Genomic DNA, 19533 nt, shown 5'->3' on the forward strand with positions numbered 1-19533 from the left:
GTGTGGGTCAGGCCCACTTCTACCTCTGTTTACTGGCACCACGACTGGGATGGAGAAACTGAGTCCCAGAGCGTAAGGACGCTTGGAATCAGCAGAGTTTCAGGGGCGTCCCTACCCGGGGGCCTCCAGTGCCCGACACCCAGCAGTCACCCTGGGTAAACTCAGGGGTCCACTCTTGGGTTCAAGTTCAGCTCTGCCATCTACTAGCTCTGCAGCCTTGGCATGTTACGCTTCCCGGGGCTTCGGAAAATCGGGAGAACCACCTCACCGGCAGTGGTTAGGACTTAAACTGTTGCATTCTTATAATTATCTGGATTTTCATCACATCATTTTATGTCATAGTGGAAAATAAGTAGCTACGCTGGACGCCTGGTTACCCTGCCCTGCTGAAATGTAAGATTCAGTTCAATAGGCACGCACTGGAAGATTTGTCCAGGATGTGTAAGTGAAGAAAGCAAGTCTAAAAAAATGCATTTCTAGGAGTTCCCATCTTGGCGCAGAGGAAACGAATCTGACTAGGAACCATGAGGATGCCAGTTCGATCCCTAGCCTCGCTCATGCGTTAAGGATCAGGCATTTCTGTGAACTGTGGTGGAGGTCGCAGATGTGGTTCAGATCTGGCGTTGCTGTGGCTGTGGGGTAGGCCGGCAGCTGTAGCTCCGATTGGACCCCTAGCCTGGGAACTTCCATATGCCGTGAGTGTGACCCTAAAAAGCAAAAAATGAAAATAAAAAACGCGTCTCTATAATCACTTTGGAAAACAAAGTTGGAAAATTTTGTATTCTGCTCCTGGGTGTATACCCTGGAGAAATTCTTGCAAATGTATGCAACAGAGTTCATAGCAGCATTGCTCGAAAGAATATAAAACTGGAGGAGTTCCCATTGTGGCGCAGCAGAAACAAATCCAACTAGGAACCATGAGGTTGCAGGTTTGATCCCTGGCCTGCCTCACTCAGTGGGTTAAGGATCCGGCATTGCCGTGAGCTGTGGTGTAGGTTGCAGACACAGCTTGGATCCCAAGTTGCTGGGGCTCTGGCGTAGGCCTGCGGCTACAGCTCCAATTAAACCCCTAGCCTGACAACCTCCATAAGCCACAGGTGCGGCCCTCAAAAAAGAAAAAAAAAAAAAAAAAAAGGAATATAAAACTGGAAATAGTTCATACATCTATGAAGGAGAATGGAATTTTTTTTAATATTAGGACACAGTCACAGGGTGAAATAATATCCTATAGCAGGGGAAGTGACATGGCTAAATCTTACAGACACAAGAAGTGAAAGGGACAAGTTCTGGAAAACCAATGTAACTACTCAATATACTGTTTAACCATAGGCTAGGCAATAGGCCACCTCTCGTAGCCAGAGACAGGAGATAATCTTGCCTATCAGAGTGATTGAAGTTTTAAAAGCAAAAGTCAAAAACGTGGGGAACTCGGTAATCTCTGCAGGGAGGCAGGGATGCGAAGAAAGAATAAAAGGAGTGCAATTTATAGTAAGAGTCTGGTCTTTGAGACGTAGGTTCAAGCGGTTCATTATATCATTTTATTTACAAGTTTACTAGTATAATTTACAAGTATAGTGCGTGCCCTCTTTAGGGTGTATCACACTATTTAAAAAGGTGAAAAAAAGAAGGAAGAAGATGGGGAGTTCCCGTCTTGTGGCTCAGTGGTAACCAACATGACTAGTATCCATGGGGACTCGGGTTCGATCCCTGGCTTCTTTCAGTGGGTTAAGGATCCATCGTTGCTGTGAGCTGTGGTGTAGGTCGAAGACTCGGCTTGGATCTGGCGTGGCTGTGGCTGTGGCTATGGCCGGTAGCTACAGCAACGATTCGACCCCTAGCCTGGAAACTTCCATATGCCAGCTCTAAAAAGATAAAAAGAAAAAAAAAAAAAAGAATCTGACAGCAGTGGCTTGGGTTGTTGGGGAGGTGCGGGTTCAATCCCCAGCCCTGTGCAGCAGGTTAAATGATCCCATCCTGGCCCTGGGAACTTCCTTATGTGGTAAGTGCAGACATTAAAAAAAAAAAAAAAAAAAAAAAAAAGGAAGAAGTAGAAGATAAACCAAATGAAAATAAAAAGCTACTTTTGCCTATTATAAGTAAAGTGTCAAATAGCAGTTATTTCCGGAATGATAAGATTGTGGGTGGCTGTTTTCTTTTGGCTTAGCTGTATTTTCCAAAATTTTTAAGATAATGGTCACACCATGTTTTTATATTTAAAAACTTATTTTTAATTTATAAAAAATGAACTGCACATGTAGCACGATTCCTTTTTCTTTTTCTTTTTTCTTTTTTGCTTTTTAGGGCAAGACCTGGGGCATATGGAAGTTCCCAGGCTAGGAACTGTGAATCAGGCTAGGTTTTGAATCAGAGCTGTAGCCACTGGCTTCTGCCACAGCCACAGCAATGTGGGATCTGAGCCATATCTGCGACCTACTCCACAGCTCATGGCAACGCCAGATTCCCCGACCCACCGAGTGAGGCCAGGGATCAAACCCGCATCCTCATGGATACTGGTTGGACTGTTTCCGCTGCACCACAGTGGAAACTCCCCCCAGCGTGATTCCTTTTTTTGTACACTATCTATGCATATATGTTCGTAAATGCACGCAAAAGGCTTCTGGAAGAAGCCATGCAGGGCTACAGGTAGCAGTTTCCCCTGGAAAGTGGATGGGGGTGGGGGTGGGTGCTGTTTTCGCTTTATAAACTTCCAGGTGGTCTGCAGTGGACTAATCTGGTAAGTTTATACCACTTTGCTTTTAATTAAAACCAAGGTCAGAAGTTCCCATTGTGGCTCAGCAGTAAGGAGCCTGACTAGTGTCTATGAGGATACAGGTTCGATCCCGGATTCTCTCAGTGGGTGAAGGATCTGGCACTGCTGTGAGCTATGATGTGGCTCTGATCGTTGCTGTGGCTGTGGCCTAGGCTGGCAGCTGTAGCTGGGAACTTCCATATGCTGCAGGTGTGGTCTTAAAAAGCAAAAAAAAAAAAAAAAAAAAAAAAGAAGAAGAAAAACAAAGTCATGAGCCACAAAGTCCAGCTTCCAGGTCACAGAGGCAGTGGAGAGGGGTGGTGTGCAGATGGCCATTGGTGCCTGCAGGCTTCCTGTCCCTCTGGTGTCCACCTCCACCCTCTTCCTGAGCCCCAGCGCCGCCCTCCACATCCGGGCCCTCCTAAGTGCCTAAGGCCACAGGACAGAAAACCACAGAGCAGGGGACAGGGCAGTCGTGTGGGAAGCCTGATGAACTTGACTGCTGGGGGCTCAGAGAAGGGGAGCCCGTTGCTTGGTCACAGGCAGGTGAGAGGCATTGGGTCCCTAGCCCTTCTCCCAGCCCCAGGCCAATGACCCGGACTCTGGAAATAAAAGGGTGGGACAACCCAGGTCCTGGATCAAATCTAGACCTGGAACCCGGAGCTCCCCTGTCAGGCCTGGCCTGCTCTGGGCCCAGGCTTACTCCAGAAGATTCTGCTCTGGGACTGGCTTCCCTTTCCTGGGCCCCCCAAACAATAACAGGCCCTTTATAATAATAACGAGGATACGAAAACCCACAGCTCCTGTGCTGGGTGCCTTCTCCTGCGCTAAGAAGCACTTTGCAAACGCACCTCACTGAATCCTTAAAATAACCTGTGACGTGGCATGGCCGTTACTCCTGCTTTCCAGAAAGAGAAAGTGAGGCACAGAGAAGACACAGGGACACCCTCCCCTCCCCCCGGGGCCTGTCTGCGGAATAACCACAAGCCTTTCTGGCCCCCGAAAGCCCCAGGCATGCCCCATATGCATGTCGGGACCTTCACGAATGGGAGGTTGTGCCAATCCTGACCCTGGCCGGAGCTGGCGGCGGGTCCTTCCGGGAGTCGCTCCTCTATGGTCTGGGGGTTGGCCTCGGCTGCAGCCCTACCTGCCCCAGAGTGGCGGTCGTAGGTGTGACACCCCCACACCACCCCTTGGCAATCTTTGCCCTGGTGGGATTTTTGATGCCACAGGAGACTGGAAAAAGCCCTCAGGGGCCTCTGGGCAGTGGGTCTGGGACCAGGAAGTTCCTGCTTCTTCAGAGAAGGAAGTTGGAACGGTCAGGCTGGCCCAGGTGGCACTGGGCATGTGGGCAGTGGGTCTGGGACCAGGAAGTTCCTGCTTCTTCAGAGAAGGAGGCTGGAACAGTCAGGCTGGCCCAGGTGGCACTGGGCATGGGGGCCCAACAGTGCCTGGAAGAACCAAGGTTCCTTTCGTTGCCTGATTAGATGAAGTTTGAGTGTGAGCTCCTGGCCTATCCCTGAGTTCTTTCTGAGGAGAGCCCTCTTAAGACAGCTCCAGGCCATGAGGCTCAACTGCCTTCCCCTCTGTTCTCAGGAGGAATACATGGGCCCCCAGCAGGCCTGCTGAGGAGGCAAAAGAGCCAGGGAACAACAGGAAAAGAGGCCCAGAGAGGGGCCCACACCAAGCTGTCCCCCCTCCAACTCCTCAGAGCTGGGAGGAGGCTCCTGTTCCCCAACTCACCTCCTGGAAACTTCGGGAACTGCAGGGGCAGAGAAGAGGGTCCAGAGAGCTGTCAGCAGACCCAGGACCCGTCACCAGTCATCTTCATCGGCCTGGAGGAAGTGGCTGGCAGAAGGCTTGTGCCAGATCACCAGTCCAGAAAGCCAATATTTGGGCCAACCCAGCAATAAACACTACCCAACCAAGGGCAGGGCCGAGACAGAGGTACCTCTGTGCACTGGGCCCAAGGGCTGGGCCAGCATCTCTGGGGAAACAGAGCAGGAGGAGGAGAAGGAAGTTCCTGGGAGGGGGTGGACTTGGAGTCCCAGCAAAACCAGTAGACCCTGGGCCTTGGAGACCCCGGACCTGAGGATAACGCTGTGAGCAGAGCCAGCTGAAAGAGGTTGGGAACCTTCCTGCCCACCTGTCTGTCACCACCACGGAGAGCAGGGCCAGGAGAGCAAGGGTCACCCCATTGAAAATGGTGCCTGGGGAGTTCCCGTGATGGCTCAGTGGGTAAGAATCCGACCCCTGGCCTCGTTCAGTGGGTTCAAAGATCCAGTGTTGCTGTGGCTGTGGTGTTGGCCGGCAGCTGCAGCTCCAATTGGACCCCTAGCCTGGGAACTTCCACATGCTGCAGGCGTGAGCCTAAAAAAGCAAAAAAAAAAAAGAAAAGAAAGAAAATGATGGCTGCCACACATCAAGTGCCAGCCTTGGGGACAGGCACTCCACACAATCCCGTGAATCAGGAACTCCTTTAGTACTTTTTTTCTTTTTTTAATGCCCCCTTGGCGTAAGGAAGTTCGCAGGGTTGGGGTCCAACTGGAGCTCCAGCTGTTGGTCTACGCCACAGCCACAGCAACGCCAGATCCAAGCCGCATCTGTGACCTACACCACAGCTCGCGGGCAACGCCCGATCCTTAACCCACTAAGCAGGGCCAGGGATCGAATTCGCATCCTCATGAATGTTAGTTGAGCTCATTACCATTTTAGCCACAAGGGGAACTCCCTTTTAGTACCTTTGACAGATGAGGAAACTGAGGCCTGGAGGGAGGCACTAATCGGCCAAGGTCCCACAGCGGGAAGTGGAGCCAGAATGAGGCAGGTCTGACTCCCCAGCCCTGAGACCGGAAGTTCCCCCACCAACAGTCCCCCTTCCCCGCCTGCCAGGTTGCACCCCATCCTTGCCTCTGCCCAACACCTGTTCAGAGACACTCACCACCACACTCACCACTGCCAGGCTGGCAGCTGTGGCTTGGCTGCCAGCCTGCTCCCTCCCGCGGTAGGCTCCCAGCTTCCCCCAGCTCAGGGCTCTCCTCCCACACCCGCAGAGGCCTCTGGGCCCACCCGGCACTGGGGAGGAGGAGGCAGGGCACAAAGGGCAGGACTGTGGGCAGATGCCAGGTCTCCAGCCTCTCCCGAGAAGGCTGCAGGAGGGAGGGGTGCATCCTGGGTCACCCAGACTCCCAGGCACAAATGGCTACATGATTTATGAGGTCCAGTGCAGAACGAAAAGGCGTGGCCCCTTGTTAAAAATATATACATATATATGAAGAATTTTAAGTGGCGACAGCAAAACATTAAGTGTGGGGCCCAGGCACTGCACAGATCACACGCCAATGAAGCAGCTGAGCCCCGAAGCTGGAGGCTGGAATCCTAGGGTTCCATCCTGGCTGATAGCCTGGCACCCTGGCCCTCCATTAGTCCCCTGGTCTCCAGAAGAGGGAGGGAGGAGGGGTGGTAAAGCAACCCCCCCAACTGTGGGCCCCTCCCAGCACCTCCCTCCACCCCCCACCCTGCCCTGTGCAGGGCCCAGACTCAGGCTCAGCTCTCAGACCTGCGATGGCATCCTGGCTCAGCCCAGTGGCATCACCTCATCTGTAAAACGGGCTAGCACTAACCTCCCCACCCCATCAGGTGGCTGGGAGCTCTGTTTTTCCTTTTCCAACCGAGCAAACCAAAACTCAGAAGAGAGCCCTGGGCCTGCCGTCTGCCTTCCTAGCAGTGTAACCAACTCCTGAATTCATAGGGAATTTAACTCACAAGGCCCTTGGAATTTGACCCAGGACCAGGAAGGCAACACGAGGTGAAAGAATTTCCTCCCACCCTGAGTTGTTTCCTTCCAGGCCCTAAACTCTCCTCCCACACAGTGAAGCGTTGGGAGGGTGGGGGCGTCCCATGGAAGTCTCTGAGCTGGGGCGTTTCCGGGGGCCAAGCGCAGCCATGGAGCCGGACTCCCTGATTGGGTGGGGAAAGTGGGTAGGCTCCTGGGCAGATGAAAAGGCCAGAAGCTCAGCTGGCTGCAGCCTGCCCTCAAGGCAACCAGTTACGGGACCGTGGCAGGGAGAGGAGCCCCAATCCCCACCCGGACACATGACAGCACCCTAGAGAGGCTTTCAGAAAATGTTTACCCGTACACTCCAGAGGAGTCACAGTTCAGGGAACACCAAGCTCTGGGCTGCCCGGACCAGGGCGACCAGCTTGAGACATGTGGCACCAAAGGCAGATCGGGAGGGAGTGTGGAGACAAGGCCTGGGGCTGGTGCATGGTCAGGGTCGTGCTGGTATGTGGGGGTGCCACCAGTCCCCCCCTCCCAGGGGCAGTGGGGGCAAAGGCCACTGGACAGACTCAGAGGTGGGACGAACCCCCGAAAGAAGATTCGGATTACTCGAGGGGCAGGGGGTAGGGAGGAGAGTGCAAAGGTTGCCATGGCCCCCCCTGTCCTCTCCTCTAAGTCTAGAGGCCTGAGATGGCCCCAGGTGTCCCCAGGCCAGAGCAGGAAGGGAGCTTAGGTCCGCCCGGCCTGGGGCAGGAGGCAGGATCCATAAATTAAATGATTCTGGTGGAGTGTGGCTGGCCTGGAGAGCGCCGCGGCCAGCTGGGCCGTGAGGCTACTGGGTCTTCCAGGAGGGGTGAGCAAACACGATAGGCCTCTTCTTAGCCCAGCGGGAGAACACGGCCTTCTCAGTGATGAAGCGGTGAGCACTGCGGGGCGCCCGCTCGTGCGCCAGGTACATCTGGCACTCGTCCAGCCGGCCCTTCTCGAAGTAGTGATAAGGCACCGAGGGGTGACTCTTCTCCCTGCAGGCAAAGGACCAGGGCCAGGCGTGAGGCACCAGAACTCGCCCGCCTCCCGCCAGACCCTGCCACCCACCACGACACCCCTCAGCAGGTGCTTCGGGCCACAGAGCCCCACACCTGGACCCAAGGGAGACCCGGACGGATACGGGAGGGACAGGGCAGCCCCCGGGGATCCTAGAGGCCAGGGTTCGAGCCCTGGCTCTGCCTCTTGCCAGCTGGTTGACTCCAGCCCAAGGACACCCTCCATGGGCCTCAATGATCCATCAATAAACCCGGATGGTGAGTATCTTCTCGGCTGAGACCACGGGTCAAAAAACACAAAATGCCCGGTGCTGAGGTCACAGTGAGGGACTCCTTGTTCCCCATGGCTGGAAGCGGCCAGCCCCAAGCATCCACCTACACACTGGCCCCGTGTACACGGGCAGCCTGGCCAGGTGCCACGGCAGAGGGCACACAGGCTACTGCCATGTCGCCCACGTGCCCAGTAAAGACGTGCCAAAGAGGACGGAGGATGCAGACATGGGGCCCTTTCTAAACTTGGACCATGTTGAACGGTCATAATATCACAGGGCCAAGCTGACAAGGACTGCATCACCGGTTATGGGATTGTGGCCGGGAGAGGAGCCCCGGCGTTGCGGTAAAGACGGTTGGCCTTCTGGCAGCCGGTTCCCTCTCTAAACTTTCCACAACCTTCTGAGGAAAGGACGATGATTTTCCCTCTTTGACATGAGGAAACGGAGGTGCTGGGCGGTGGCAGCCGGGCCAAAGGCCAAGCGGGCAGAGGGGACATTGGGAGCCAGCCCTGCTCCAAAGGCTGGGCTCCTTCCCACCGGGCACCAGGCCCGAGGGTTGTCTGTGCCTCAGCCACCCACTGGGAAGCCCACACACCCTCCCGCGTGGACAGGGCCCGCGGTGTCCTCGCCCAGCTGGCCTGACCTGCAGTAACTGTCGCTAACCATTCCATAGACCACGATCTCCTGGCACAGCTCCAGGGCGAGAATCATGGTGAACCAGCCGGTGCTGAGAAACGAGCCTGACTGCCTCCTGGCAGAGAGAGGGAAGCAGAGTCAGCCCGGCCGCGTCCCCAGCTCCCCGTGGAACAAGGCGCTGCATGGCAGCCCCGCTCAGCTCTCTCAGGGCACAGCAGGGGTTACCCTCCCTGCCAAGAGCCTCTCACCTTGACCCCCACAGCGGGGCTCGGGGGGGGGGGAGGCTGGGGAAGGGACAGATGCAACCCAAGGCCATGAGTGGACAAGAGGGGAGGCGGGGTGCGCATCTGGTCTGTTCAACTGCTGCCCACGTCCCACGCAGGACGTGGGCAACCCCACCCCCAGGGGTGGCGCGGTGACTCTGATCACACCCTCTCCTCATCTGAGGGACCAAGCTCGGGGAGATGGCAGGAAGCAGCAGAGGACAGTTGCTGAGACTGAGGAAGAGGGTTGTCTGGAGTCAAACGGTTCTTTGATTTGAACCCTGAATCCACCCTGGGCATCAGGTTGGCTCATGAACCTCCCCGAGCCTCAGGGACCCATCTGCAAAGTGGGGATAATTATGGGTGGTTATGGACCAGGCACACGGTCTGCCCAGCTCTGCCCCAAAGCCCGACACCCAACTCAGAGCAAAGGGACCCTGCATCCACCCCAGGCCTCAACTCTCTCCACACAGCAGCACTGGTTCCTCTCCCAGCCGAGGGCAGCTCCCTTCCACCTCTGCCAGGGGCTGGGGGTGGTTCATTCATTCAAACTGGACACACCTGCCCTGACCAGCGCGAACATGGCTCAACAGAGGGAGTGGCTGGGGGAGCCCTGCTGGGAAGACCGGGAAACACAAAAATGGGATGACGGATGTTGGGAGCGGGGTGCTCCTCTGATGGGCGGTCAAGGTGACTCGTCCTCCACATTCGAATGTAAGACGTCATTCGTGGGAGGATCTGGGGGAAGAAACGGCTCGTGCAGGGCCGTGCGGATGTCATCGGAGGAGGACCAGACATCCAGAGTGGCTGGAGCAGGGAAACGAAGGAAGATGAGGTCACAGAAGCCAGCGGGGGTGGGGGGGATGGGGCGATCACGCGGGGCTTGGGGGGGTGGGGGGAGTCTGGGCTTCATTCTCCGTGTGAGGCAGGCGCAGAGCTGCCGTAGGGTCAGGGTAGGGGACGGATGCGATGAATTCACTGGGGCAGTTGGAGCTCAGACCCTAGGAGGTGCTTCAAGAGCAAGGGAGGATGGCAGCCGAGGCCAAGGTGGCACCCGTGGGCATGGAAGGAGATTCAAGAGGCCATTGTACGTGGCAGGTGATGAAACAAGAGGACTCAAGGAAAAAGCCCAGGTGTTTGGCTAAAGAACTAGAGTACTTCCTGAGCTTCATTCTCCGTGTGGGGCGGGGGAGGGGGGGGAGCCAGTGTGCAGAGGAGGAGGCAGAGGGCTCTTTGGGGTATGGGAGAATATGAGATCTTACATAAGAGCTTGAATGCAGCGTGCTTAACCCAGTGCCAGGTGCACGAACTGTTAGAGCTTTAACTGTTACTGTCATATCTGGAAGGAACTTCAGAGACCATTTCAGGTGTCAGAGCACCCCCTCCAGAGGGAAGAGCTCCCTGACACTACCTCACAGCATTTTTTTTTTTTTTTTTGGCCACATCTGTGGCATGTGGAAGTTCCCGGGCTAGGGATCGAACCCCCACCCGGGATCGAACCCCCACCCCAGCAGTAACCCAAGCCACTGCAGTGACAATGCCAGATCCTTAACCCACTGCACCACAAGGGAATTCCACCATTTGGATTTTTTTTTTTTTTTTTTTTTTTAATGGCCACACCTGCAGCATAGGGAAGTTTCTAGGCTAGGGGTCGAATTGGAGCTGCAGCTGCCAGCCTACATCACAGCTTGCGGGAACACCAGACCCTTAACCCACTGAGCGAGGCCAGGGATCGAACCCGCCTCCTCACGGACACTATATTGGGTTCTTAACCTGCTGAGCCACAAGGGGAACTCCTGGAATTCTCTGATTCCTGACCCCCATCAGAGAACAGGACCATGTCTGCCTCTGTCCCTGCTGACCCCCGAGCGCCTGACAGCGCAGACCCGTGATAGACAAGAGGCTCCTCCAGAAAGCAGCCCCCCCCACCCCCACCCAGCAGGGAGACCCCAGCCGGCAGGCCCCCAGCTCACCGGTTCTTGCCCGTCTCGTCCTGGAAGACCTGGTCGCAGTAGGCCATCATGCGCTCGGTGAAGGTGTACACCTGCAGGCCTGGGTACATCCTGGTGAGCTGCAGCAGGGCGCGGTAGGTGCGGCCGCCCAGCTCGCGGTCCATGTGCCTGCCCTGCCCCCACACCACGTAGAGCGTGTCGCGGGCCTGCTGGAAGTAGTGGGAGTAGTTGCGCAGCAGCAGTGGCACGCTCGTGTGGGAGATGACCCGCAGGGTGCTGCGCCGACCCACGTCCGCCTCGAAGCCCACGGTGGGCGCCTGGTTCATGCGCAGCACGCACTCAGCACCGTCGATCTCGGCGCCCAGGCCCGAGCCCAGCATCTGGCCCGAGCTGGACACCACGGCACAGCTGCGGCAGGGCTCTCGGACCAGCGGCTGCAGGGGGAAGAGGAGAGAAAGAAAAAGAAAGTCACGCCTGGGCGCACAGCTTCCACCCCCCGCCCCGACCCAGGAACACGGCGCCCCCCAACCACACCTAACACCTGTATCAGCTCCCAGTCTTTTTGTTTTGTTTTGTTTTTGGCTTTTTGTCGTTTCTAGGGCCACTCCCGCAGTATATGGAGGTTCCCAGGCTAGGGGTCTAATTGGAGCTGCAGCACAGCAACACAGATCCCAGCCGTGTCTGCAACCTACACCACAGCTCACGCAACACCAGATCCTTAACCCACTGAGCAAGGCCAGGGATCGAACCCGCAACCTCATGGTTCCCAGTCGGATTCATTAGCCACTGAGCCACGACGGGAACTCCAGCTCCCAGTCCTTTATCAACACATGTTGCAGATGAGGAAACCGAGGCTGAGCAGATGGAGTGACTTTCCCAAGGTCATACCAATAACAAGTGGCAGAGCTAAGATTGTGTGTTCAAAGCCCCCTGCTTCCCCATCTGCCATATTCTTGGCCTGGTCTCTATTGCTGAGGCCCTAACAGGCCCCACATCAAGGTTCCGTATTAGGGTTACTGAAGCAAATATTTAGAAAGCAATTAGAGTGGTGCTTGGCACAGACTGGGTGTCATGTATGTGTTTGTTGGGTAAATATGAACCTCAGCTCTTCAGAACCACCCTTCGGTCACTCTCTCTTCTGCCTGGGTTCTGCTCACACCATCCCAGTTTATAAGTAAAAGTAGTCTTCAGGCCCACGACAATTTTGGGAGCCTCTAACTCTGAGCCTGAGTCCTGGCTCTGCTCCTTCCTAGCGGTGTGGGGTTAGGCAAATCACTTTTGCCTCTCTGAGCCTCAATTACCTCATCTGTAAAATGGGGATGAAAATAGCATCTATGGAGTTCCCGTCGTGGCTCAGCGGAAACAAACCCAGCTAGTACCCATGAGGATATAAGTTCAATCCCTGGCCTTGCTCAGTGGGTTAAGGGTTCGGCATTTCCATGAGCTGTGGTGTAGGTCACAGACGTGGCTTGGATCCTGGGTTGATGTGGCCATGGCATAGGCCGGCAGCTACAGCTCCGATTGGACCCCTGGCCTGGGAACTTCCATATGCCACGGGTGTGGCCCTAGAAAAGGCAGAAAGACAAAAAAAAAAAAAAAAAAAAAAAAAAGGAACCGGCGTTACCATGAGCAGTGGTGTAGGTCCAAGATGCGGCTCAGATCTGGCATTGCTATGGCTGTGGTATAGGCCAGCAGCTGCAGCTCCAATTTGACCCCTAGCCTGGGAACTTCTATATGTCAAAAGTATGGCCTAAAAAGATAAAAAGACCCACCCCAAAAAAAAAAAGAAAGAAAGAAAAAAGAAAAAAAAAAAAGAAAGAAAGAAAATAGCATCTCCTTAACTAGGTTGTAAGGATTCAATTAAAAGTGCCTGGAGGAGTTCCCTGGTGGCTCAGTAGGTTAATGGCCTGGTATTGTTGCTGCTCTGGCTTGGGTCGCTGCAGTCGGGTCAACCCCTGGCCGGAGAACTCCTGCTTGCTGTGGGCACAGCCAAAAATAAAAAAAAATAAAAGTGCCTGGAGAGTGATCAGCACAGACCAAGGGCACGATAAGGGCCCAACCCCTACCTTGTTATCCCCCCCAAAGCCAACAAGCCTGCAAACATTCACTGGGGGTCAGGGCTCCCCAAAAAGGACTTGCTCCTTAGCCCAGGCCTCCATGCTCTTCTGGGGGAACACAGGTTTACAGACGCCTGTAAAGGTTATGGGAACATTCGTTCTAGTCAATAAAAGACACACTGTCGGAAGCCGCTCAGGGACATTTTCTGTCTGACATAAGGTTGATTTAAGAACTCATAGCCCTGGACACCTGCTGTCTAGCACAGGGGAATGGACTCGATAGTCTGTGATAACCTATATGAGAGTGGCTATGTGCATATCTATCACTCTGCTGTACTACAGAAATTAACACGACACCATAAATCAACTCTACTTCAATACAATTTTCCTTTTTTTTTTTTTTTTTTTTTCGTCTTTTTGCCTTTTCTAGGGCTGCTTCTGTGGCATATGGAGGTTCCCAGGAGAGGGGTCAAATCGGAGCTGTAGCCACCAGCCTACGCCAGAGCCAGCCACAGCAACGCGGGATCCGAGCCGCGTCTGCAACCTACACCACAGCTCACGGCAACACCAGATCCTTCACCCACGGAGCAAGGCCAGGGATCGAACTCACAACCTCATGGTTCCTAGTTGGATTCGTTAACCACTGAGCCACGACGGGAACTCCAGCTCTACTTTAATAAAATTTTAAAAAGTCAATCAACTGTACGTTCATAAAAAATATTTAAAAAGGAAGAAAGAAAAAAGAAAAACAGCCGGTCATGTGGGTGGGGGCTGGGGGCAGAAAAGAACCCATAGCTCCATTTTCCACGCCCCAGTAAGAAAGAATAACACAGTCTCATTCTGCCCTCCGTTTGAGCCTGTCCTGACAAACTGGGTCTGTTCAGATCCAAAGTCACCACCAGCCCCGGGAGGTGTTCTGCTGGTCCTGCAGAGGGTGTTCAAGATACTTCGCTGATCCTTCATTTATAAAAATCAGCCCTTTTAACATTCAAAACATATTTTCTGCTTCTCTTCACAAACTCAGAGGATCTGGCCACCCTGCGCCCACGTCCCCATGAGCTCTGACTGTCTGAAATGAACACCGGCCATGACTATGGAAAATAGGGCAGCGTCCACCCAGCCCACCTCACCATTTGTCCCACCTAGCCAAACCTGTGTGGCACTTAAGTGTGTCCCCACCCTGCCCCAGCCGTTTTCGAATCTTGATCAAAGATTTACGCGGCACCTGTCCCTCACACTGTCCATGGATCATCGAGTTGAAACTTCGAAGCAACCCGACCGAAGCAGGAACCTCCTTTTTCAGGTGAAGCAACAGAAGCTCAGAGGAATGAAGACCTGATCCAGGTCTCCAAGCCAGGGTCCCGGGTCGCCCCTCCCTGTGAGCAACACTCAGGAAGCCACCAAACTCAGAACTGGAAGCCTCCTGCACTGGGCAGCACTGGCGCTGGGCGGGGCGGGGGGAGGGTGCCTTTGAATGGAGCTGCTGGAATCAGGGTACAAGGTATAAAGTGCCCTGAACCTCACCAGGCAGAGCAAGGAGGTGGAAGTGGCTGCCGTGGGGCAGGGGGCTCAGCTATCTTGTCACCCCTGAGCTCTACTGTCCTTGTCTCTCCTACAGGGAGAGCTCTGCGACTGAGGCCGACTTTTTTTTTTTTTTTTTTGGTTGCACCCCCAGCACATGGAAGTTCCTGGGCTAGGGATTGAACCCGCGCCATAGCAATAACAATCCGGATCCTTTAACCACAAGGCTGCCAGGGAACTCCTGATGTGACTTTTATCTGTGTCATCGGTATCCCCAGCAGGGATCAACACCAATACACACTTGCTGGACAAAGAGATGGTGGGCAGACAGTTAAATGTACAGGTGCACAGGACGCATGTATGACCCTCTGGGATGACATCTGTGGCAGTTCCAGGTGGCCGCCCTCTCTGACTCACCTGTTTTATCCCAGCACCCAGCAGAGAGCAGCCAGGTGATATTTGTTGAATTAAAAAAAAAAAAAAATCTGGAGTTCCCATCGTGGCTCAGAGGAAATGAATCTAACTAGCATCCATGAGGACGTCGGTTTGATCCCTGACCTCACTCAGTGGGTTAAGGATCTGGCGTTGCTGTGGCTGTGGCGTGAGCCAGTGGCTACAGCTCCAATGGGACCCCTAGCCTGGGAACCTCCCTATGCCAACCTCCAGATGCGGCCCTAAAAAGACAAAAAAATAAAAAAACTTCCTCTTAGAACTTGGGCCTCAGAGAGGTGAAGCCACTGGTCAGCTGGTAAGCAGAGGAGCCAAGCCCAGGGTCCAGGACGGCCTGCCATGAACTCAGTTCACACTGCCCCCTAGAGAGCCGGGGTGGGGGGGGCATACCCTGGCAGCCTGGGCTGGGCCTGCCCCCGACATGGTGCCCTGTCAACTCACCTTCCCATCTGGCACACTGCTGTATCCACTGAAGTGCAGGGGCCCTGGCACAGTGGGCCTGGAGTTGATGGAGAGGTGGGGGTCCAGGCAGAGGGCCAGGCAGAAGGGCAGGCAGGCCCAGCAGCACAGCAGGATGTAGAAGCCAGAGAAGCCCAGGGAGCAGAGGATGATGAAGAGGAGCCGACCCTGGGGGAGACAGTGGTTATGGGGTGGGAATGGGGGGCCCTGGGATCCCGGGAGGCTTCTGTGGGGGATGGGCAGGGGGAGTGCACACCCTGGCTCCGTAGTTTCCAGCGCATCAGCAGAGTCCACAGTTTCTGTGAACCAGGACTTCCTCTGGGCTGCCAGGCTCAGAGCACATGGGCCCGAGATGAGCCTTATTATTCTCATCTAGATAAGGAAATCAGTTTGGGGAGAAATGTGTCACTCAAAGCTCAGGGGAAGATGGCTGCAGAGTGGGGCCTTGAAATCTCACTGCAGAGCTCGTGCTCTTAACCAGAAGCTGAGGTGCACTGTGCTGGGCCACGTTGGTTACCACCTGGGTCTCTGGTTTCTAATTCTCTTGCAGCCTGCCCAAGGCACAGGTCCCTCTGCACCCCTCAGAAACTACCTAGCAGCCTGCCCAAGGCACAGGTCCCTCTGCACCCCTCAGAAACTACCTAGCAGCCTGCCCAAGGCACAGGTCCCTCTGCACCCCTCAGAAACTACCTAGCAGCCAGCTGGGGCTTTTTGAAAATTAGAGGCAAGGGAGTTCCCGTTGTGGTGGAGCGGAAATGACTCTGGCTAGTATCCATGAGGATGCGGGTTCGATCCCTGGCCACACTTAGTGGGTTAAGGATCCAGCGTTGCCGTGAGCTGTGGTGGAGTTCGCAGACACAGCTGGGATCTGAGTTGCTGAGGCTGTGGCACAGGCCGGCCACTGGAGCCCCAATACGACCCTTAACCTGGGAACTTCCATATGCCGTGGGTGAGGCCCTAAAAAGCCAAAAAAAAAAAAAAAAAAAAAAAAAAAAAGAAGAAAAGAAAAAGAGAGAAAATTAGAGGTAAAAAAAGCAGCCCCCATCACTTCCTGCCAGAGACCCACCCTTTTCTGCCCACAAGCCACTTCAGTTTCTAAAAATAAATCTGCAGGCCAGCTGCATGGAGGAAGGGGGTTCAGCCCCTGAGGCCCCAGGCTGTGCCTGACACCTGGTCCCCTGCCCACAGGGGACCCAGAGGCCTTGATTCAGGCAGCTGTGGCTGACTCCTCACAACAGCCAGGGCTTTCTCCAGGGGCTGCTGAGTAAAGTCAAGGGCAGCTACACTGAACTTTCCCAACATATCCCCTCCCAGGCAGATGCTCACCTGGGTGACCTTGGGGACACTCACAGGAGGCAGTGTATTATCTGTATTTTACAGCAAAGAGGAGCAAGGCACTGAAATCAGAGAGAGAATGCCACTTGCCTGGGCCACACAGCCTGCCTGATCAGGGACGGACTTTGAGGCCAGCCTGCCCTTCTCCTCTGAGCCGCGGAGTCAGAAGGGACAGTCAGTTCTGGGGTGGGAGGGGCTTCTGAGGCTGCTGTGCCAGAAGCCACCTCTGAGTCCCCTGTGAGCCTTCCCCCTTCCTTCACTTACTGGAGGCTTCATGCTGTCGCTGCTACTCAGCAGGCTGGTGGCTGCTGCCTCCAGGGATCAGGCCGGGAAGGGACCGGAGCCGGGGACCTGCCAAGAGCCAGAACCTCAGAGTTGGGTCCCAGGCCTCTGAGGAAACTGGCCAGAGAAACTGAGGCAGGAGAGGGTACAGGCCAGAGTCAAGGCAGATGGCTTCTGGGAATCAAATGCCTTAAAGTCCCCAAACACGGGGAAGCAGTGTCCCCATCCTAAAGGAGCTAGAATCGGTGACCCTTGGGAAGTCCCTGCCAACCCAGGCGCCATCGTGCAGATGGAGAAGGAGGCGGACACGGGGAGACCTCGGTTCAAGGTCACCCACGGAGTCTGGGTCAGAGAGAACCAGGAGCCTGGAGCCCCGACTCCCATCGCATCGTTCCTATTTCACCAACGGAGAGGCCTGGGGCGGGACAGGACGAGGGATTCCCACCCCACTCCCAGATTCCACCGCCCCTCTCCCCGGCCGGGCGCGAACCTGGAGGGCGGCTTGGGACGGGCCGGCTGCTCCCGATCCGCTGCTCGGAGCTCCATGGCCCGTGAGCCGGACTGCCGGACTGGAAGCCGGAGCCCCGGGGCGGAGGCGGCGCGGCGCGGCAGCTTCTGGAGGCTGGAAGCCGAACCAGCACCGCCGCCGGGGCGGGGCTTGCGGGGACGGGGCGGAGACAGGCGCGCTAGGGGCGGGGCGAGGGACGTGAGCCGCGGCGGCGCCGAGGCGGCCAGGACCCGGGACCCCGCCTCAGCCGCGGGGGGCGGAGTCTGACCTCCCGCATCTCCCCTCTTCCGCGCTCCCGCGCTTCGCCCAACCTCCTACGGGGGATGGGAGTAGGTGGGGCGCAGAGGGAAAAAACAGCCTGGAGGGTGTCGGAACCTCTGCCCCGGTTCTCCGGCCACCGGACTGGAGTTTCTTCTCCATTTCGGAAGCCGGCGAGGGTAGGGTGGGGGTTAAGCGGGGTTTTAGGGTCAGGCGGCCCCGGGTATCAAGATAGTAGGGTTGCCAGATTTAGGAGGTAAGATAGAAGATGCTCACTTATATTGGAATTTCAGAAACAGCCAATGCCCATAATTATATGAAAAAAATCTGAAATCTCACCGTAACTGGGCGCCCTGTGTTTTCTCTGGCAGCCTTACCTGCACCACCTCTGACGGCGTGACCTTCACCTTGAAACTGACAGTATTAAGGGCCTGAACCTAGCCAGAACACAGGTTGGGACTTGAACCCACGTGCACCAGGGGACTCGAACCCAGCCTGAACCTAGACTGGGACTTGAACCCAAGGTTTTGGGGTTTTTTTTTTTTGGTCTTTTTGACATTTCTTAGGCCGCTCCTGCGGCATATGGAGGTTCCCAGGCTAGGTAGGGGTCTAATCGGAGCTGTAGCTGCCAGCCTACGCCAGAGCCCCAGCAACGCGGGATCCGAGCCGCGTCTGCGACCTACACCACAGCTCACCGGCAGTGCCAGATCGTCAACCCACTGAGTAAGCGCAGGGGTCGAACCTGCAACCTCATGTAAACCCACGGTTTTAAATTAGAATCCCTCATTCTGTGTCTGGACTCACTGAGGCTGAGAAGGAATTCAACCTCAAGGTTGAAAGAACTCAGCCAGAGACAAAGTGATAGGCAAGAAATAGATTTATTAGGATAGGACGCTTGGGAGAGATGGAAGCTCTGCCTCCAGGATCTGGTGCTTTTATCATCCAAGGGGAGTTGGGGTTGGAAAAGCCCGCCTCTTCCTTTCTGGAAGTAGTAGCTCCTCCTTAGTAAGGTGTGGATTCAAATCCGCAGAAGGGTGGTCTTCAAATTCTTGCCCTTGGTCTGAATATGCCTGCAGGCCTCATCCCATCCCCCACCCAACGACCTGAGGCCGTTCTCAAGGCTCCACTCATGCAGCAAAGCTGCCTTGTTCCGATAGCTTTTGTGAGCAATTGATTTACTTACAGCGATCTCCCCTAAGTTTCCCTCATTATCCGTGGTCCTTTATTGGGATTTCTAAAAATACCTGTGTTCACCCCATCCCTATCAACATGAGCGTCAGTTTCTCCCCTCTGTGCAGTGGGGATGATAATAGCGCACACATCCCAATGAGACAGTGCAGGGGGGACACATGGCAGAGCCAAGATCCAAACCCTGGGCCGTCTCACTTTGGAGCCAGGGCTCTGACCACTTACTTTTCACTTCTCAAACGCCTGTGTTTTGTGGCAGGGCCCAGTGGTAAGACCAGGTGAGAATCCCACGACTGGGGAATACACAGAACAGAGCCAGTATTTGATTTACTTATTTGTTTTGCTTTTCCAGGCCACACCCTCGGCATATGGAGGTTCCCAGGCTAGGGGTTAAATCAGAGCTGCAGCTGCCGGCTTACACCACAGCCACAGCCACCGGGGATCCAAGCCTCATCTGCGACCTACACCACAGCTCACGGCAATGCCAGATCCTTAACCCACTGAGCGAGGCCAGGGGTCTAACTGGCGTCCTCATGGTTCCTAGTCAGGTTCATTACCAAGGCACCGCGGCAGGAACTCCCTGCAGTATTTAATTTACGAGTCACTTGGTTTACTGCACACAATTAGTGTACAACACACATGAGTCAAAGTAAGAACAATAGAAAAGGGGATTTAAAAAAACACTCCAAGTAGTTTGGGAAGGTGGCGTCTCAGCACACGTGAGCATTGGGCTCTGGTTCAGCTGACTGGGACTCATGACAAAGGTGAGTGGGAAGGAA

General features: G+C 55.1%; 1 protein-coding gene across 3 annotated transcripts; it reads right to left on the reverse strand.

Moving 5' to 3' along the window:
- On the reverse strand, positions 6861-17459 carry ST6GALNAC4 (ST6 N-acetylgalactosaminide alpha-2,6-sialyltransferase 4). Of its 3 annotated transcripts, XM_021080865.1 has the most exons (7): positions 17291-17406; positions 16783-16869; positions 16510-16580; positions 15166-15351; positions 10718-11130; positions 8489-8596; positions 6861-7552 (listed from the first exon to the last, which is right to left on the reverse strand). In XM_021080865.1, the coding sequence occupies exons 5-7, from the start codon at positions 11074-11076 to the stop codon at positions 7363-7365; spliced, it is 657 nt and encodes a 218-aa protein (XP_020936524.1). In that variant the 5' UTR covers positions 11077-11130; positions 15166-15351; positions 16510-16580; positions 16783-16869; positions 17291-17406; the 3' UTR covers positions 6861-7362.

This window comes from Sus scrofa, chromosome 1 (genome assembly GCF_000003025.6).
Source record: "Sus scrofa isolate TJ Tabasco breed Duroc chromosome 1, Sscrofa11.1, whole genome shotgun sequence".
In the NCBI taxonomy this organism is placed as follows: domain Eukaryota; kingdom Metazoa; phylum Chordata; class Mammalia; order Artiodactyla; family Suidae; genus Sus; species Sus scrofa.